Raw genomic sequence first — 18,788 nt, 5'->3', positions numbered from 1 at the left:
GCTCCTTTTTCTGCCTTTAAAAGCACACACCACTCACAATTCCTCTATTCGCTCCGACGAAGGGCTAACGCTCGAAACGTCAACTTTTATAATCGTAACGGTGGCCAATTTACCATTTCAACTTTGTTGATATACTCAAATTATTTCATGCAGTAAAATATGGTTACTTAAAAAGCAAGAGAGCTTTAGAGACAAAAGTAGTAGTAGCAGTAGTCGTAGTCGTAGTCGTAGTAGTAGCAGTAGTAGTAGTAGTAGTAGTAGTAGTGGTAGTAGTAGTAGCAGCAACAGTAGTAGTAGTAGTAGTAGTAGTAGTAGTAGTAGTAGTAGTAGTATTAGTTGTAGTAGTAGTGTTACGAGGATCGAATTATTTTTACTGATTCTGTCACGCAATCCCACACTTTTCTAGAATTATCTATAATCTATAATATTCCTGAAACTTCTTTCATGTGACTCAGCAGTTTCCAAAAATAGTACAACTTGTAATACGCCATAAATAGTAATAGAACATTCTAGATAACTAAATTAAATGTATAAAAGCTGGCTTGTGAGAAGTACAAAGGAGATTTGCCCGAGGGCTTACCCTCGTGGCTTGCTGACTGAAGTTGTGGAAGCGATGTTGTGACGAGGCTATGACCTTTTGACCTTTCGATATCCGGAGACAGGAAAGAGAAGAAAAAGACGATAGCCGAGAGGGGAAGGAGATAAAAATATAGAGTTCACTATGAAGTCCTTCGGAAGAATTTGTGTGCAAGGAAAGAATGCGATAAATCAAGAGAGCCAAGCGCTGTGGTCTTCAGTCGGCGGATGTTGGAATTGGAAGTTGATCAAGACGACGAACACTTACGCGGCATGAAGGATTGTAAGCCTGCTTTATGAACTGCTTGACTTAATCTCTAACCTAAGTAGATTAAACAGTGTAAAACTAATTAAATAATAGTTAAAATGGGTAACTGCTTGTTGTTACATTTTTGTTGCGTGCCATATATCGTACTCGGGAGTCTATTTTCATATATGCTTTGTTAGCGGACATTTGTTGGTCATTCGTGCACGTAACAGTAGCAGTAGTAGTAGTAGTAGTAGTAGTAGTAGTAGTAGTAGTAGTAGTAGTAGTAGTAGTAGTAGTAGTAGTAGTAGTAGTAGTAGTAGTAGTAGTAGTAGTAGTAGTAGTAGTAGTAGTAGTAGTGAACTTTATTTATGTGTCGTGAAAACCTAGCGCATAGCACTGATTGAGGGACACAGGGTAAAAGCTTTAAAAATAAGAAATGTGGAACTTATTTACAGAATTATTTACCTAACCTGTTAACAGTTAAAATTATTTATCAATGTCCTAGAGTTAAAAATCAACTATTACAGAGTGCACTTTTTTTGCATCCATCATCAATCATGACAATCAAAGATCATAGTTGCTGTTTTTGAAAGAATTTGCTTATCAAACAAAAATGTCTGTATTTATACCACTAAATTTGCACTAACTGATCAATCATGTTTTAATCCTGTGGTATTCTTTAGACCTAGAAGTTCTAAAAAGGATGTCATTGTAACCTATTACTACCTTCTTCATTTCAAAATACAAATACACAGGTATTGCACAATACATTATAATAATCTTTATTTAACATGGAGAAACACTTAGCTGAAAGCTAGTTTACAGGTTTTCCACCAAACAACTGAAACAAATAATTCAAATTCAATATAATATTAATAAGAATCCCATCTGGGTGAAGGCAAACCAGTTGGCTATTTACAAGCATGGCCGAGGATTTGAACTTGGAGCTACCGTGAAACAAATCCAGGTAGTGGTTAGGGCGGGACTCGAACCTGGGAGCGGTGGATTGCGAGTCCAACACGCTGACCACTCAGCCACACTGCCTTCAAATACATTACAATTGTTCTTACAATGAGTTGCTTACTAAGAAATTATTTTAACTATTTACAATGCTAATATCAATCAAACACTATAATATTACTTTCACTGGTAACAGCAAGTTCACTATTAGTTGTTAAACATATTTGCAAAATGCAACTGTTGAGTGCTGATCAAATATTTATGTTTTTCCTTTTTCATAAAAGATATCTATTTCAGCCCTTTTGATGGCTATTTGATTCTCAAGGGATTTCATATGTTTCATTTTGCTTTAAAAAGCACTAAATGCTGCTTTCAACAAAGTCTTCTAGCTTTAATAAATGGTTTGCTTAGTACCTATCAGGATTATGGTTTTCAAAATTAGCTACCAGGTATACCTGCTTTGACATCCCAAAGGCTGGAATTCCAAATAAAATATTTCATCATTAAAACTATCCGATTCAAGCATACAAGTGAGCTCCAATTCACAATTAATCCCAGAATTTGGATATTAAGATGCACTGTACAAACAAATGCCTGAGGGATTCATCATTACTTTTACAAAAAATGCATAAGAAAGACCATATGAGACTAGAAACAGCTTATAATTTGTTTTTAGAATTCTATGCACAATTTGGAACTGGAATTTTCTTTATTTTGTGACTAATATGCACGATATGGAATGATGTAAAAGTCTTTCCAAATAAAATTTGTTTTAAAATATAAACCATATAAAACACAAGACAAATATATAACCTATGTTTCTGTCACTGTTTTCTCTCATCAATAAACTGTAAACATAAGAAGAAAGGGGTTATGCAGTAACCTTACCTTTGTACTGAGTGTAATGTCTGAGAATTTTTTAATTGCTCAATCAAGCTCAAGGTGAAGGTTTAGCAAGAAGCCCAATGTAAAAGTTCTTCAAAATAAAGAAAAAACCTACAAATTTCATTGCATCTTAACTAATGATGGCATCATGTGCCAATCAATTCAAAGCTTTAATATCACCCCCTCCCCCCCCCCCCAAGCAATCTACACACATTCAACACAAAAGGCCTCTCAGGGAGTGGGAAAATTGAATCTTGCCTGGGTAAGGTAGGGAAGTCAAACTACTTTTAATTAGGAGCTAATAACTTTGAAAGAAAATTTTCATATAATAGAATGATGTTTACAAGCAAAAAACCCAGACAGCAGGACCAAAACCTAATTAATATGTGACTTTGCTAAATGTTTTGGCCTTAACAGTGGGGGAGGGGGGCAGTAATTTAAAGGAACCAATCTTCAAAATGCTCAGGGGTTTGCCCAGGGAAGGGTGTGGATTTTGAAGCTACAACTTGATTGATGCATTATGGCTGACTTTTAAATGATGACTCAAAAAAGGTGAGAAACGACAGCATCAGGTGATGTGTAAATGAGCACTTCATCACCTGCAAGGAGAGCAATTCGGCCCTCAGGAGTTACTGCAACACCAGCAAAAGGGTGTTATCTCTTTATAACGGATTTGAGCACTATGCAACAACTCACCATCTTTGGTGAATAATTCCACATGTAAGAGGTAGCTTTCCTTCCCACTATCAGCCACCACAACATGTCCACCTGCCAAGTGAAATGCAATTTTGGGATGATTGTAACCATTTGCCCCATGCAGTTTAAACTTGTTAAGATGATCACCTTGTCTACTGAATACATGAACAGAGAAATCATCTCTGTCCAGTACTAAAACCTGGTCATCATTTGCAACAGTGATATCACATGCACCCTTCATTATTCCTTCTCCAAAACTACGCACAAACTCTCCATTATCAACATTGTATTCCTCCACTGACCTCTTGGCTCTCAGTGTCAGTATACCCTGTGTACCATTGACTGACAGTCGTTGGTACCCATCGTCCTGGTCACTTTTTCTCAGAAGAAACCTGTAACGCCTAAAAACGTGCGTGAGATCAGGAATCACAAAAACCCAGAAACACTCTTCAGACTCAGACTTCAGAAATCTAGTCAGCACAAAGAGGCTGTCCTTCATGTCTGTGGCCACATCATAAATAGATAACTTTGTATTTACGTCACCGGAAGTAAGATTGAATTGGCGTGGACCTTTGCCGCTGCTGTCAAATACCTTTAAGCACGTGCCGTCGGGTTCTCCGATAATGAAGTCTCCTTTAGAGTTCGTGGTGATACACATCGGCCGTTTCAGCTTACCATAGCTAAGTAGTGTAACCTCCTGACCAAAGGAACGAAGTAGAGAACAGTGCTCCATTCCCTGATGTAATAATACTTTAAGAACTCTTTCGTCACGAAGTGGATCAACTTTATTGCATTCAGTAACATGAGGCCACATCAAGAAGTTTTCGTCTTTACCGACTGTTAGCGTGACATCGTAGATGACTCGATTCACGTGACAGACACCAGAAATGATTTTCCTTCTCTCCTCTTGATTAAACAAGCTTCTTACTGCCTGAATGCCTGTCTTGAGTTGAATTCTGAAACTATTCTGTACTGCTGGCAGACAGTTTAGTTCCTTTACACACACTCTACATGGTGCCACTGCATCAGCGGGATTGTCTACCGTCTGCAAGATCGTGGCCATAACTCTATAGTGCATAGCGAGAATGCGGTCAGATATATCAAGGCTTTCATTTTTGAAAGCTTCAGTTGCTTTCCTTCGAGCATCTTTGAATCTTTCCCTTGCACTGGAAAGCTTTCTGGAAGCTGATTCATCCAGCCCAGTAAGTTCTAACCTACTGATTCCTTCAACGAGAGAAAGTGCTTCATCACAAGCCCCCTGCATGTGCTGTCACCCCACCATCGACACACTCGCTAGTGAACCTTGCCTTGTCAAACACTTCGTACAACAATGCGATTCCTTCCTCGAAGAAGCTGATACTCGCTCCTAAATCTTTCCTTGATAATCCATCTAACTTTGATTTGATGTCGTCTAATTCACGGACGATAAAGGAGTGGAATTTTCTATCTGTAACGTCACCATCTTTCAGAATCTCCGCTACCTTATCTCTGCCTTTGTTCATGAGCAAGCCGATAGTGGCTTTAAAAACGGCTGTTACAATCGAAGACATAAAGAAGAGATTAAGAACGAAATCGGTGAAATTGAGTCGTATCTTCCCCTCTCGATTATATTTTCCTCTGTTGGGAGTGCCCAGATCAGTTATGTCTACAGTTTACTAGAAGATTAACAAAAGGATTGGCCTGACAGGACTGGACTTGACAAAATTAATTTGGAATGAGCTTTAAGGACCGTCCTTAAATCACGCTGATGTTAGTGTGCGCTTTTGAAAAAAGTTTAGTAAAGCGTAAGACGAGGTTGAATATCCCTGCATCCATCTCTTGTACCACGGAAAGATGATCCTGAGCCACATAACGGTGTTAACTGATCTAATGAAGTCATGAGACTGTTTCATTGACGGAACCGGAAATGATCTCATGGTTACAAACATTGATTTAGTTAAAGATAAGGGACACTGATTGACATTTGAGATTACTAGACTTGTGCTTTTACATGTGTTCGGGTTTCAATCAGAAGCAATTTGCTAACCGGTATCACTCAGCAGGAAAAGAGAGCCAAGTTAACCAGTTTAAGGGTAACCCGTTCTAAGTTACTAACAGCCACAGAAGTGAGTAACGCATCGTAGTAGTTTCTTCTTGAGGTATTTTTCAGTGAAATCATTGGGTTTAGAAATCATAAGTAAGTTGCGTAACGATGATTTGTATTGCTCTGTTTCAGATCGAATAATATAATTGCTTCAGTGGCTACGAGCTAGTATCAATAAACAACGAGTAATTAATTATACGATATGTGGTGGTCGTTGGAGTTGGCATTGCATGATTTAACGTAAAACAAGACTTCAAGCAGTCCCCGCTTTTCGACGAAGTCGGTCGCAAGAGGCAAGAAAAATCAGTGAAGAGAATTGCGCTGTTCGGAACTCTGGAGGCGAGGCGCAAGAAAAGTTTCGCGAGTTGTGCCAGCATATCAATATTTTTTTTCCAACGATTCTTTTTCCTCGCGTGCGATGGACTTTACTTTAAAGGAGGACTGCTCGTAGTCGAAAAGTCATCTTTTAATTAGTCCACCAACATATAGAAATAACACCCAGAGCATAGCAGCTATTTAGGTCTCAAAGTTCAAGGTTTTTTTTTCTTTTTATCAATGAAATAAGAAAAAATTCCTAATCCACCTTTTGACAAATGATACTTACTGATCATGCATTTAGTTTGTTTATTTTAAGTATTTAGTTTGGCCAGTCCACATCAATTAAGTTCAGTCCGTTCGTGATTTTGCTCAATCTACCATGACACAATACGTAAAGCACTCCGTGTTACTTTGATGGGGCCGGAGATGACTGCTGTCTCGACATCTGTCAAATACACCGGAAAATTGTCGATGGACTGACTGATGCCTTTGGAGAAATGGTACTTAACTGAAGAACTTTGTATGTATTCACATTCACCGAAAAATTTATCTACATTTTCCAATCCACGAACGTAAACATAACCGCTCAATCTAGATGCACAGTTCAAATTTATTCAGTTGGATGACTTTGACAAAGTGCAGTGTTAGATTCCTACGTCACCGCGCATCGTCGGCTAAATCTGAAATGAGCAATTCTTTTTTTTCCGGGAGTACAATAGTTTAGCCACTTCAAACGGCATACATTTGGGTAGCCACGGTAGAAAACAGTCAACCAAAAACTCCCTCCCCCTCTCCCCTCCCCGCCACGACAATTTTGTCCTCCACCTTGCCTTATCACCTAGGTCACGCAATACTGCGCTCCGCCGAGAGCTCGAGAAAAGTCACGGTGAAATTTAACGGAAGGAGTGACAAAGTGCAGATTAGGCTATTGTGTCGCCAAACAATGCGTACAAAACAAGTGCATATTCGTAATATATTATGTATTTCATTTGATTTTTAGAAATCCCCATCCTATAAATATTGTTTTGATATGTATTATAAAAGCCATAAATCCCCCCTTACAACTGATCATGAAAACTTACGAAAAAAGGTATGAATTATTTTTGAAAAAAATACACAGATCTGCAAAAGGAGAAACGCACTATCCATCATAATTTTCAGTTCGTGATATGGTCCTTATCTATGTATGTGATGTCGTTTGCGTCACTGATACAAAAGGTTCTCTAAACTACAACACTTAACCATGAGTTAAGGAGTATGGAGGCTTTCTGATTTCCATCGTTCTGTTATACTAGTACAAAATGGCCGGGTTTCTATGATTTCCAGAAGAGATCCCTTGGCAACCGGTATGAACAAGTTAGAATCATTTTTGTGATCATTAAAAAGTCACATGTTCGAGCTTTCCAGCTAAATCCACTCGCCATTATCGGAGGATTGCTCTGAAGTGGCTTCAGCTGGATCTTTCTGAGGCTCACATTGGTCAGCACCATTCCCAGCAAGTACCTCTGACGATAACACAGTTGGTGCATCTTTTAAATTCACTTCGACAGCATCATCATTTGCTGGCGATGATTCGCACTCGCTGCTTAAACCATGTTTATCGTCTGTATTGTCAACATCGAACGATGCTTCGGAATCACGTTTCCGAGTTCCTTCCACAGCTGCTTCCTGTATGGAAGCAACACAACTATCTATTGCATCAAGATTTTTAGTCTCCGTCTGTTCTTGAACTAGAATTTCTTCTGAGAAATTCGACCCTTGTGTGCTTTTTTCTTGTTGCACACTTGAGCTGTCACCCACAGGTGTATCACTAATACTTTCAGACCAGTCACTTTCAGATGTTAGTGTAATATTCCTGTCGAGTTTCTCGGTCAATTCTGTAGTTTCTTCGTATTCTTCCCTTGGTGACTCTTTACTAGCAATATTACACTCTTCTACTTCGTCCTCGTCCTGTTCACAGCCATAAACCTCTCGTTTGAAAGAGCCAGACCTCGCTAAACTCGCCAGCGAATCAGAATCGACGCTTTCGTTGCTCTCAGCCCCTGATACACTCCTTTCCAGAGCTTCCCTTGATATCGACCCAAGGTCCACATTTCCTCGTTCTACAGCTGCACCTTCAGTGGACGCGTTTACACCAGAAGGCTCCTTTGCATCAGTAAGCACCCTGCCAGTCAAAGTCGGCAAATCAGGCAGGTTCTCGGCAGCAATTCCATCCAGTTCGCTGAGACTTGAATTACAATCAAGGTCGAGATCGAGTTGGCTTTGTTCCAAAGACGCTTCGTCTTCAGAATCTGCCCCAACACCCGCTTCCCTTTCTTGCAGATTGGCCAACAAGGGGAGCGTTTTCTTGTGTTTTCTTTTCTGATGGATGTCGTCGCTGATGACCTCCAAGGATCTTAGGCACTTGGAGTAGTTGACTTTTGCTTCACCGAGGCCCTTCTGTATCCAGTCCACTCTCAGTTTTAATTGCTGAAAGACAATCAGTAATCATATATAAAGGCTGAAGAGAAAACTTGTCTCAAGAGAGTAACTATTCGGGATTGTATAGGCTAGAGTTATGCTTCATAAGTATAGATTATTAAGTTCTATATTCCTATCGTGTCAGATGAAGGAGAATCTCGAATGAACCATCGCACATAGAAATAAAGCGCGTATTACCGACTTATTTTAGAATAAATATACTATTGGTTCAAAACTTAACAAGAAGACAGGCTCATGAATTAATTTGTTAACGACCCCACACTGTTGAGCGACTCACCCTACTCAATACTGGGTATCTAACACAAAATAGAGATCAAGCAGCACCGATGAGATTGCAGCATTTGTGATAGACTACTGGTGGATTCATACCAAAGTAGAATAATAAACATGTATGGGAGAATAAGAAAATTGTACTCCCATGTGAAGAATTTCTAAGCAGTTCTCTCTTCTTTTTTTCATACATTTTATAGCAAAGTGCTCCAAAGGATTTGGTGTTATATCAAGCAATTAACTTTTGAAAGAAGCTTATGACCTTGGTTCAGGGCTAATTACGCTCTGCTTTTGATGATGAGTTTTGCTATAGTTATTATTTTAGACTGAAAGCATGAAATGCACTTTAAATCCTTTACTCATGCATATTTCGTCTAGTGAGTCATTTCAATTGTTGTGAGATGAATTTCATTCTTACTCTGTCTTATTTTCTCACCCAAGTTATCAACAATGTGCATGTAGTTTTTCCTTGAAATGTTAATCATCATTATCGTATCAGTCAGCACACAAGTCATGAGAACAGACAAAGGTATCCAGAGAGGAAGTTTTCCTTTAGTAAAACCAAATTCTATGCAAATTTGCATGAAATTTCTACTTCGTCCAGAAATTACAGCACAGATGTTGGTAATTAAAAAGTGAAGAGCAGTTCTCAGTCTAATAATAATGTAATGTGTCTACAGGTATCATGTCTGAAAACAGTTGGCTGAGAGGTTACCAACAGCCAAACATGGATGCTACTGTTCACTTTTACCTTGAAGGAAGGTGACTGCTAACAATTACCAGGAAGGAGCAAACAACTGCTTTGTGATCGTCACAATTGTATAAAGACATTGCTTGATGTCTTGTGTCTCCTCAATAGAATTAGTGGACCTGTAGATCTGCAGGTCTGAACCCCTTTCACAAAAATTCCATGTAACAAAGCAATTAAAAATATTTTATATACCTACCCATAAATGACGATCAAAGGACACTTTTTGAGTAAAATAGGGCCTACAAAGTAGGAAAGGGTAACAGAGGATGAGAAAGACAGAAAATTTTGCATTTTGTCATCAATCTCTTTTGTCACAAGTGTGGAGCAAACAAAGAGTCTGAGCCTCTTGCCAGGAACTGAACAGTTTGATGATCCAGCACTGAGCTTAAGAGAACTTGTTGGTAAACAAAGTCATTTACCAGGTCCATGTGTGACAAGCATACTGCATATACTGAGAGAATGCATATATAATTTTACAGAACATTAGACATAGCCCTGTACAGGAAGCTTGGCTAAAGGAAGTTTATGGCTTTTTGAAATTGTTGAGAACTGTTGAGAACATAATAACACTTCTAATAACACTTGAAATTTTGGAATTAGAGCTTAGGTTAACAGTAGTGAGGTATAATAGTTTACTTGGCTTTCTCAATAAATTTTTTCAGTTTGCTCTGCATAATCCTGGCTTTTGGAATTAGAGCTTAGGTTATCAGTAGTGAGGTATAATAGTTTACTTGGCTTTCTCAATAAATTTTTTCAGTTTGCTCTGCATAGTCCTGGCTTTTTGATCCACTTCCTGGTAGGACTTGTACATTTTCTGATGAGTCACCCAACTCTCCTTTTTTTGATTTTCAGCCTCATTGACCTGTGAAACAAAAAACAAATGACTTAAATGAGAAGACAGAACAGAAGTTGAAATTTTAGCTGCACAGTGTAACTGATGAAAAGGTCCTTCCTTTCAGATGGCTGTGATAGATGTAACCAGCATCATTTGTACCAACAGCATCAGTTTCAGATGGTCCTTTCTAAATTTCACAATAACTTTTCAGTAAAAGGGATCATGGAGACAAATTTAAAGTGTGACAATTTGCTGAGGTGATGTAATGTAACTGGTTGCCCCAGAGAATAACTTCCTTAGCAGTTTTAATAATACAAATCCTGCATGCATACCTGAGATCAATTTATAAATGTGAATTTTTCCATAAATTTTCCATGGAAACAGACCTTATGCTTTGAAGTCATTTTTTAAAACAAGACTTCATTGAAAAACACTTAAATAAGTGTAATTTTAATGAATGATCTAAATATAGCAGGAGAATTCCCTTTGCCTTCCCCCAAAAAGGGCATTGCTTATGATCTAGCTTTAAATGTAATGCAAAAGTCACAAATATCTTTTCTAAGAAACATGTCAAACTATGCCCCCTGAGCTTCTTTAAAGAACAGAGAGGTAATTAGACTTATGGTTTCTTTTCAAGTAACCTTTAGCAAAAACCCATAGCTTTACTAGTTATGGGCTTAAACTTTTTCCAGATATACACTGTAATCTTTAACTGCTGTCAAGATATCCTCCAACGTAATAGTTCTAATGAGAAATTGTTAGATGACAGACAGTTATTTGCAACTTTAATGAATTTTTACCTCAATTGTGGCCTGGTTGAGAATTTCTTGCAATGCTGCATCAAATGCTCTCTTCTCTCCACCGCAAAATACCCTCTGTTCAGCCTCATGCACTGTCTTCCGTGCACATACATGCCTGCTACTTGCTTTTTCATACTGAAGAGTTGCCTTTTGTAGCTGAGAGTGAGCCTTATGATAAAAGAAATACAATTTACTTACCTTTAGTAACATTAGTCATTCCACTTCCATAGTCTCATGAACAATTCTTCTCACTGTCTTCCATATAATTCTTATGAAGTGAGTTTGAAGAATTTAGTATTGAATCAACTAATAATCCCCTAATTGATAATTTTTCTCTCTTCTCATCACTTGTATGCTTGATAATTGTATTGATATTGTAAGGAGAATTTTTTTTCTTGATCACTTGAGGGAGTTGAGAGGTTTTAAACTGGTTTCAACCATAAATAATCAGTAATACAAAGGTTACAACCATGGATCACCAATAAAAAAGGTTGCCAAATCATCAACTTTTCTAACAAATTTAGTTGTCAAGATGTTTTACTGCTCACCATGCGACCAAAACAGTCAGAGCTTAGCACAGCAATTGGTTATTTGTATTCTCCCATACTTTTACTGCACTTTACTCCAATAGGTATATTTGCTTTGAGGTCAAATAAATTTTCTATCTCTTGGCTTTTAAGAACCCAGTGCTTTGGTATTAAGGATTCCACCAAAAAGCAACCTGATTTTGGCTGACAACACTGAAGACAGATGTCTACAAAGGGTTTGAGATCACTCCCCAGACACAAATAACTATATTTCCACCAACTGGTAAACTAAAAAAAAGAAGTTGAAGTCTGTATTGACAAATTTGTAGACAACAGTATCTCCCTATATCAAAGAGTTCTGCATTCTCATACCTTGCGCATCTCTCTGAGCACATCATAGAAAGGTCTTGCCTTTTCAATACACTTCCCTAGTTTTTTCGCTTGGTCGTTTAGATGGTATGTTGCTGCAGCCATGGTTTGCCGGAAAACTGCCCTAGCCTCCTAAAGGGTATAAAGGAAACTAAAGATTTAACTCTGATTCATTTGGCCAGATTTATGCTTAGTTGCAGAAGGTTCTACTCCCTGGCTTCATTTAGTAAATAACTAACTGGTCTGACTCATTTAGTTTTTATTCTTGGCTAATATATGTTAACTATCAATTGGTTGAGAACAGCACATTTAGAATATATGTTTGATTATGCTACAATGACCCTGAGATGCCCAATTAGGGGATAGTCAGTTCATTTTATATTTTGATCAATTCGAATTTTAAAAGGAAATGGGTATAGATGGTGTGGATACTGAGGAAAGAAAGGTAAGATCCAGAATTAAGTGCAAAGGCAGAGCAGAGCTTACCAAGATGCACAAAAAATAATAAAATAAAACCATGTACACAGCGTAATTATCATGGAGAAGGAAAGTGTTTGAATATTTCTCTGTTTATCACATTTTATCCTGAGTTATTTCTAGTGTAACAATTGCTTAGAAGTTGCAGAAATGTACATTTAATTGCAGTATACAAAAGATCAAACTGAAGAAGTAAAAGCTATAAAACATCTGTTAAGACCAGCCGCTTTTCAAAACATTCACGTTAAGTTTCTGAGCAATCATCTTGGATAATATTTTCAAATTACATGAAAATGTCTATATTACATTTCTCTGGAAAAAAAAAAAAGCAGAAAAATGAAAAATCCCCCAGATATCTTGGCTTGACATTTTGAATTGGTCAAAACAAGCATTCAAAATCCCTGGTTTACCGTCCCACTTCTGTCTAATTAATGTAGACTCCCACACTACCCCCTATTGATAACCATTGGCCCATCCAATGAGCTCGGTTTAATTTGTGCAAAAATCTTTGTAGAGATCCTTATTAATACTTACGATAAGAACAGGTGAAAATTTAACATGAACAATGTAAAACATGGGCTTTAAATAAACGACTCCCGATTAAGAAAACTTTAAAAATACAAATACTGTAAAGCGAATACAGCATGGATTAACAAAGTACACAAAGTTGTATTATCGTGCGGAAATGAATGGTTTGTCACTAACCATAGCTTACAGTAACAAAGACATCTATCAATTTACATGAGTCGTATACGTAGTGTTCAAACTTACATCAAGTTCTGCTTCTATATGATTTATCGAGATAGCTGCGGCGTTCAATTTCTCCAGCTCGTCCTACAAAAGGAACCAACACGCAAATCACCGCAAGTTGAAAATACTATCAACTTTCATTTGTATTGCTGTATCATTTCATACCTGCACGCGAGGATCCAGCTCTTCTTCTTCCTCGTCCTCGTCTGTTAAGTCTTCCCCACCGCACGGGTTTCTTTCGGCCATGTTGAGGTATTTACGCGTAAAATACCGGTGGACTCCAGAGTAAAAAAGAGATTGGTTCAACTCAGAGACATGCCCATGTACTTCGTCAAACCTCGGAATACCGTCGGATTTTTTCGGATTGTACGAAACGTTTGCGCCGCTGACCTAATTGTTTTGATTCCCTAATCATAACACGACATCAACACAACAGTTTTCCTCAGTTTTCCTGGGATAATCGGGATAAGCAGGAAACTTAGCATGGGAAAAGTCAGTGAATGGAAAGCGTCCTACTACTGTAACAGCACCAGAACGTGGGTTTATGGTCACCTTATTATTTACACACGATGCATACGTTTTATCGAAGACAAAGAGGGAACAGATTGCCTCGATTTTCGAATCTACTACGAAAACTTTTTCAAGCTGAAGAAGGAAACAACATCAGTGTTTTTCGCAGCCATCACAATCCGCGTGCGGACAGACAAATACTGGTTTTCGTCGTTGTTTGATCGTGGTCACGTTTTCAACATGATCGAACATTTTTGGAAGGAAAGGCTTTTTGCAAGGTAAAACGTTTTTATGTTGTGTTGAGATATCATGGCAGTTGGCAACGACCTTAATGATAACTCTGTACACGTCCCAGGGCGAATAGGGGAAGAAAAAAAGCTATAGGAAGAGCAGGGTGTTGGGAAAGATGTCTTTTAGCCCTCTACGCCCCTAACATCAATATCCTTATTCTCCATTCTCTTCTCTTTACTTCCCCTTTGGCGCTGACAAGGAGAATTTGTTCAACGATAAAGGCTTCTTAGGTTGGCGATCATTTCCTTTCTTCTTACTATCATTGAAAATGAGTGAATCAGCATTGTTACTGTGTGGTGAAGTTAGCGTGGATGCTGATCATGCTTTGGGTTTATTGGGTTAAGGATAGATACAAACCTCAAAAATAAATTACTCGATCGTGTTTAAATAATGTAACCAAAATACATTTTTTAGTTTAAATTCCATATCTTTCCTTTAACTCTAGCTCTACCACTGATACACCTTGCAATTCAGAACTTCTCAATATCTTGCATGATGCTCAAAACACTCTGACATCAACTGGTAGGACAATACAGAGACAGGGACAACAGATAGACTCTGCCTGTGCAAACATGAACAAGATTCATAATGATCTTGGTGTTGCCGAAACTTTAATTTACAATCTAGATTCATGGCTTAGCAAGTGGAATCTGGAAACTCCTCAAGTACATATAGATGTCCCAGAGGACAACATGCCCATAGAAAAGACAGAATACCCTATAGTGTATGCAAGGACCCATAAAGAGAAACATTTTCCTGGTACTTTAATGCTGTCAAATAAATCCCTGGAGATTTTTGATGTTGGATGGAGTCTTGATATTTCCTTTACTGTGAAGGAAATTACAGAAGTGAGTGTTCATACCCCTTGGGAAATGACAATATTGCAGCAGTCAATAGGAAAAGCTGATAGCTCTGTGCATCTAACAGCAGCTCGCTTGGTTCATATTCTACAAACTCTCCAGGTTGTTTTTCCAGGAGAAATAAATTACGATGAACCTCCTGATGACGCTGGTGATCAGGACCTAGATTCAGAGATGTTTTATTTGCAAGGTATGTGCAGTCATTGCAGTGTTGAGCTTTCTCTCAGTGCTACATCAATTATGGGTGAATATCCTTTCCAGCAAGTTTCCACCATGAAGAGCTTCAGCTACTTTCAGCCAGGACATCAAATGTCTGTCGTAGATTCCTCATGTCGTGCAAATTTCAAATCTGGTGTTCACATTTTGGCTGTAAGTGATTGAATGATCCTTTTGTCCCTTTAATATATCCTTATTCATTAGGCTTCTTTTGAGTGGTGATCTTTGATTACAATTCAATAGTGTGATTATTATGCTGAAAAAAATAGAGGAGTAGATCTCCTATGAAGACAATTCCTTGTCCAGTTGTGACCTCTTTCCCTAAAAGTTTGATGCGAGGCCCAAACAAGTCTTATGGTTAAGTGTACGAACCTGAATGATATGAGAAACACTGTTCAAAAATTACCAAATCCTTTTTTATTATGACAAGTTTCTAACAACCCAATATGTTTCTCAGAAGGTGACAAGAGTGAGGAAGACTCAATTGGAGTTCAAACCAGGGAAAAAGATTCCAAGATGGTTACTGATGCTGAGGCAGCAGAGATGGGCCGAGTCCTACAGGACATGAGGTCTCTGGCTCTGGGCATACAAGAGGAACAAGACAGACAACTCCAACAGCTGGACCTTCTGTCTGATTCAGTTGACAAAGCCAATGAGAGAATCAGAACTGATGTGCACAAAATCAATGAACTCACTTAATTTGGAAAGTAACTTTAAAAAAAGCAGGCTCTTTGAGGGACCCTACTTGTCACATTGTATAAATTAAAATAATCCGAAAAAAAATTTGGAGACAATTTTAGAGCTCTTTAGTGTTGCCTTTTCATAGAATAAGAGTTTAAAATAACTATTGGCTTGACTAGACAGAACACTCCAAAAGAGATACCGTAACTGTGTAGCAAAAAAGATTAACTCCCGGAGAGTAAGCGTCTTATTTCTCTCCAAAGAATCACAAACAAATCAAACAGTTAGTGATGAGAATATGAGAAATGATAAACTAATGAAGCTCTTGATCATTAAACAAATTCTCCTTGTCAGTACCATCATGAATGTAAAGACTACACTGAGGAGAATATGTATACTATTAAATTTTGTCTCAAGTTTTTGCACACTGACTTTCTGTGCATTTCTACTATTTGAGAATCTGGCTGCCAGTTCTAATGTGCCAGCAGGAGCACAAGGGAAAAAGTTAAGTCAAGATTGTTTCTTTTTCATGTTGATAAACATTCAAGTACTGATTGACATTCGATAGACTCACTTGCTGAGGAATATTCCTGCTGTTTACCTCTTGTGGTTCATCACCAAAGATAAAATTGTCCTCAAATACATGAATTTAAGTAAAACAATGAATCAAGAAAAAAGGTTACCAGCAGGATTGAATCAAAATCACACTTGGGCAATGTTTATTTCACTGTTGGTTATACATTTACATTAATACAGGAATTACCAAACCTCACTAAGGTGGGGGGGGGGGGGCAGGGAGGGGGTGAATAGTGGTATGCAACACCAAAATTCAGCCACATTTTTTGCCAAACCTGTTCATCTAATTTTCTAATAAAAACAAATGTCAGAGCTGTGAAATTTCCAGCAGTGTACAATTTGAGTATGTCTCTTTTTCCTTCTCCTACTGTATTAAGATTTATACCAAAGTTTTCTGTCCATGTCGGTACTTGTGAAAGTAGGCTTCTGGCTAATTACAAACTGAACTGCTTTGCTAGTAACATCTTTAAGTTGGAAATGTTGTTTTCTGCAAACTGGAAAAAACTGAGTCAACAAAATTATATCAATGAACAGACTAGTGTAAACTGGAGACTAAATCTGTGTCATTTACAATCCACACTAAAAAGAAACGAATCTGGAATTCATTGCTAACAAACAGGTGATCTGTGATAAACTGTTATCTTTAAAATCTGTTGGAATGACCATCAACACAGCATTCTGGAAAAATCTTCAGCATGTGAATTTTCAAACCCAAACTCAAATATCTTCAAACCTATTCACCCCCTCTACGTTATAGTCTAATTAGTTATAAAGTATTCTTAAACTAAATAAAGTGAAAGAAATAATTGACAAATATTTAAATTTACCACAAATTGAATTAAATCCCAGTCTACAATCTACACTATGAAACACATTGAATCTAAAATCTGTGTCCTGTGTAAAAACTTCAAATTTGCGTGTTCACAACTTTCAAAATGTTGCAAAAAATTGGCAATGTGTAAGTTTTAAAACCCACATCCAAACATCTGTAAACCTATTCACCCACTCTACATTATAGTCTAGAGTTTTTAAGCATTGTTACATTGAATAAAATCAAACAAATTATTCACCAGTCCTTTAAATTTACCATAAACCGAGTTAGCTTTTATGCACAATCTACCCTACTTAAATGCATTGAATCTAGAATCCATGTTGTGTTTAGAATCTGTTGACAAGCTACAAAATGTTGCATAAAAATTGGAAATATGTGAGTTTAAACCCAAATCCAAATAAAATTATCTGTTAACCAATCTAAATTACTTTACAGTTTTAAAGCACTGCAGTTACACGTAATAAAAATATGACCCAAGAATTCTCCTAATTAAAACTACTGAACTTCTGTAGATGCAATAAAACATCAAGAAAACTGCAGTGCAAAACTTTACTAAATACAAAAATACTCTTTAGTAAGAAAAACTAAAGAAATCATCAAAAACAAATGCAATATTTTAGAATAAATTTTAATCATACTTGTAAAAATAACCTAGTAAATGAGTATTCAATTATTAAGTAATATTGATAAGAATTAAACTGTTCAATATTTGACAACTTTAAAAATTTTGTTAAAAAGTTTTTCCCCATTGTCTTAGTTATGTTATTCACACTGCCAACAAGATATTCAAATAGGTATATGATTCTAGCCATACTAAGCAACTTATCTACATGTAACATTGAACACCTAGTAAGTGATCGCTAATACAAAGCTCAAATTCTCCTCCATAAAATTAGGTGCCTAACCAAAGGAAAAATAGCTTTCATTCTATTAGCAACAGGAGAATATACTATATTTTGAGTCAAGTACAAGAAAAAGCTAAAATAATTGAAAGCAATTAGATCTAATTCTCCATTATTATCTGAAAATGGCAGGAAAAATCTCACATTTTGAGTGAAAACTGTCTCAGGAAACTACCAATTGAAAGGAATAAACTGGTATGCCAAACCATATTTACCGGACTGGTTTTGTAAAATATCTTCTTATAACCATACTATCTTACGTTTCTACCATTCCTTTCCATGACTGATCAATTGCATACCATGAAAATATTTAGAGGTTTCTCCATGAATTAAGAGAACAAGAAATGTATTAGCCGGCTGATTAATTAACCCAATTAACTATTCACTCTCTTTTACGCAAGGTTTTGGGATTTTAGAAATCAATTTATGGCTTTGTAACAACACAAGAATTTTTATGGAAACCTCTAACATTAATTTGCAAAACATTCATTTCCTTTAGCCAGAACTTTCTCTGTTTGAAAATATAGCAATTGCAATGAAATAATGGAGAAACAGTCTAACAGCCTATCGTAAAACATAAAACAATAATAATACAGTCAAATGTAATTCTAGAAAAGGCAAAGTGAAAACCAATCAATGCAACCCACCCAAGAGTTTAATCAGTACATGAAACCCAAGACTGATATTGTAAGAAGAAGTCGTGTCTTGGTCAGTCATAGGAGTTAAAGGTTAACAAAGAGGGAACAGTTAGCAATCATTGATAAGAATTTAGAAATTAGGCAACATCCAGGCTCAAGAAGCTTTTTAAAATCCTGTAGTCTTTCCTTTTCAATGTTTTTGAAAATTTGGAAACATCCAGGCTACAGAAGCTGGAAAAGATCTATTTTGGGGG

At 37.2% G+C, this 18,788-nt stretch overlaps 2 protein-coding genes and 1 pseudogene across 4 annotated transcripts; 1 reads left to right on the top strand and 2 right to left on the bottom strand.

The window, feature by feature from the left end:
* Nucleotides 1–1,584: 1,584 nt before the first annotated feature.
* Nucleotides 1,585–6,576, bottom strand: LOC111327506 (uncharacterized; annotated as a pseudogene). The gene is made up of 2 exons (XR_015993880.1): nt 3,368–6,576; nt 1,585–2,634 (listed from the first exon to the last, which is right to left on the bottom strand). The product of XR_015993880.1 is annotated as an uncharacterized LOC111327506 (transcript).
* A 151-nt stretch (nt 6,577–6,727) lies between these two features.
* Nucleotides 6,728–13,369, bottom strand: LOC111327505 (SH3 domain-binding protein 5-like). Its single transcript, XM_022931705.2, has 7 exons — nt 13,194–13,369; nt 13,050–13,112; nt 11,805–11,933; nt 10,906–11,073; nt 10,002–10,132; nt 9,467–9,509; nt 6,728–8,237 (listed from the first exon to the last, which is right to left on the bottom strand). The coding sequence occupies exons 1-7, from the start codon at nt 13,272–13,274 to the stop codon at nt 7,176–7,178; spliced, it is 1,677 nt and encodes a 558-aa protein (XP_022787440.2). The 5' UTR covers nt 13,275–13,369; the 3' UTR covers nt 6,728–7,175.
* A 2-nt stretch (nt 13,370–13,371) lies between these two features.
* On the top strand, nt 13,372–16,167 carry LOC111327507 (synaptosomal-associated protein 47). Of its 2 annotated transcripts, none has more exons than XM_022931708.2 (3): nt 13,372–13,816; nt 14,275–14,879; nt 15,366–16,167. In XM_022931708.2, exons 1-3 carry the CDS (start codon nt 13,512–13,514, stop codon nt 15,602–15,604), a joined length of 1,149 nt encoding a protein of 382 aa, XP_022787443.2. In that variant the 5' UTR covers nt 13,372–13,511; the 3' UTR covers nt 15,605–16,167. The 2 variants fall into 2 exon arrangements, with proteins under 2 accessions (XP_022787443.2, XP_022787442.2); XM_022931707.2 differs by having other exon boundaries at nt 15,363–16,167.
* The last annotated feature ends 2,621 nt before the right edge of the window (nt 16,168–18,788 follow it).

This window comes from Stylophora pistillata, chromosome 12 (genome assembly GCF_964205215.1).
Source record: "Stylophora pistillata chromosome 12, jaStyPist1.2, whole genome shotgun sequence".
Taxonomy (NCBI): domain Eukaryota; kingdom Metazoa; phylum Cnidaria; class Anthozoa; order Scleractinia; family Pocilloporidae; genus Stylophora; species Stylophora pistillata.
The sequence above is the reverse complement of the archived record's forward strand: the minus strand, read 5'-3'. Positions and strand labels throughout refer to the sequence as shown.

What these genes read in the sequence shown, in the direction of transcription:
- LOC111327505 (XM_022931705.2), bottom strand. Translation starts at nt 13,274, where the DNA reads ATGGCCGAAAGAAACCCGTGCGGTGGGGAAGACTTAACAGACGAGGAC. An exon ending in TGCTCAGAGAGATGCGCAAG is followed by an intron (nt 11,074 to 11,804) that starts GTATGAGAATGC and finishes TTTTATCATAAG; the next exon opens with GCTCACTCTCAGCTACAAAA. An exon ending in CCTTTGATCGTCATTTATGG is followed by an intron (nt 8,238 to 9,466) that starts GTAGGTATATAA and finishes ATTGTCTTTCAG; the next exon opens with CAATTAAAACTGAGAGTGGA.
- LOC111327507 (XM_022931707.2), top strand. Translation starts at nt 13,512, where the DNA reads ATGGGAAAAGTCAGTGAATGGAAAGCGTCCTACTACTGTAACAGCACC. An exon ending in AAGGAAAGGCTTTTTGCAAG is followed by an intron (nt 13,817 to 14,274) that starts GTAAAACGTTTT and finishes CTTTAACTCTAG; the next exon opens with CTCTACCACTGATACACCTT. An exon ending in AGAGATGTTTTATTTGCAAG is followed by an intron (nt 14,880 to 15,362) that starts GTATGTGCAGTC and finishes TATGTTTCTCAG; the next exon opens with AAGGTGACAAGAGTGAGGAA.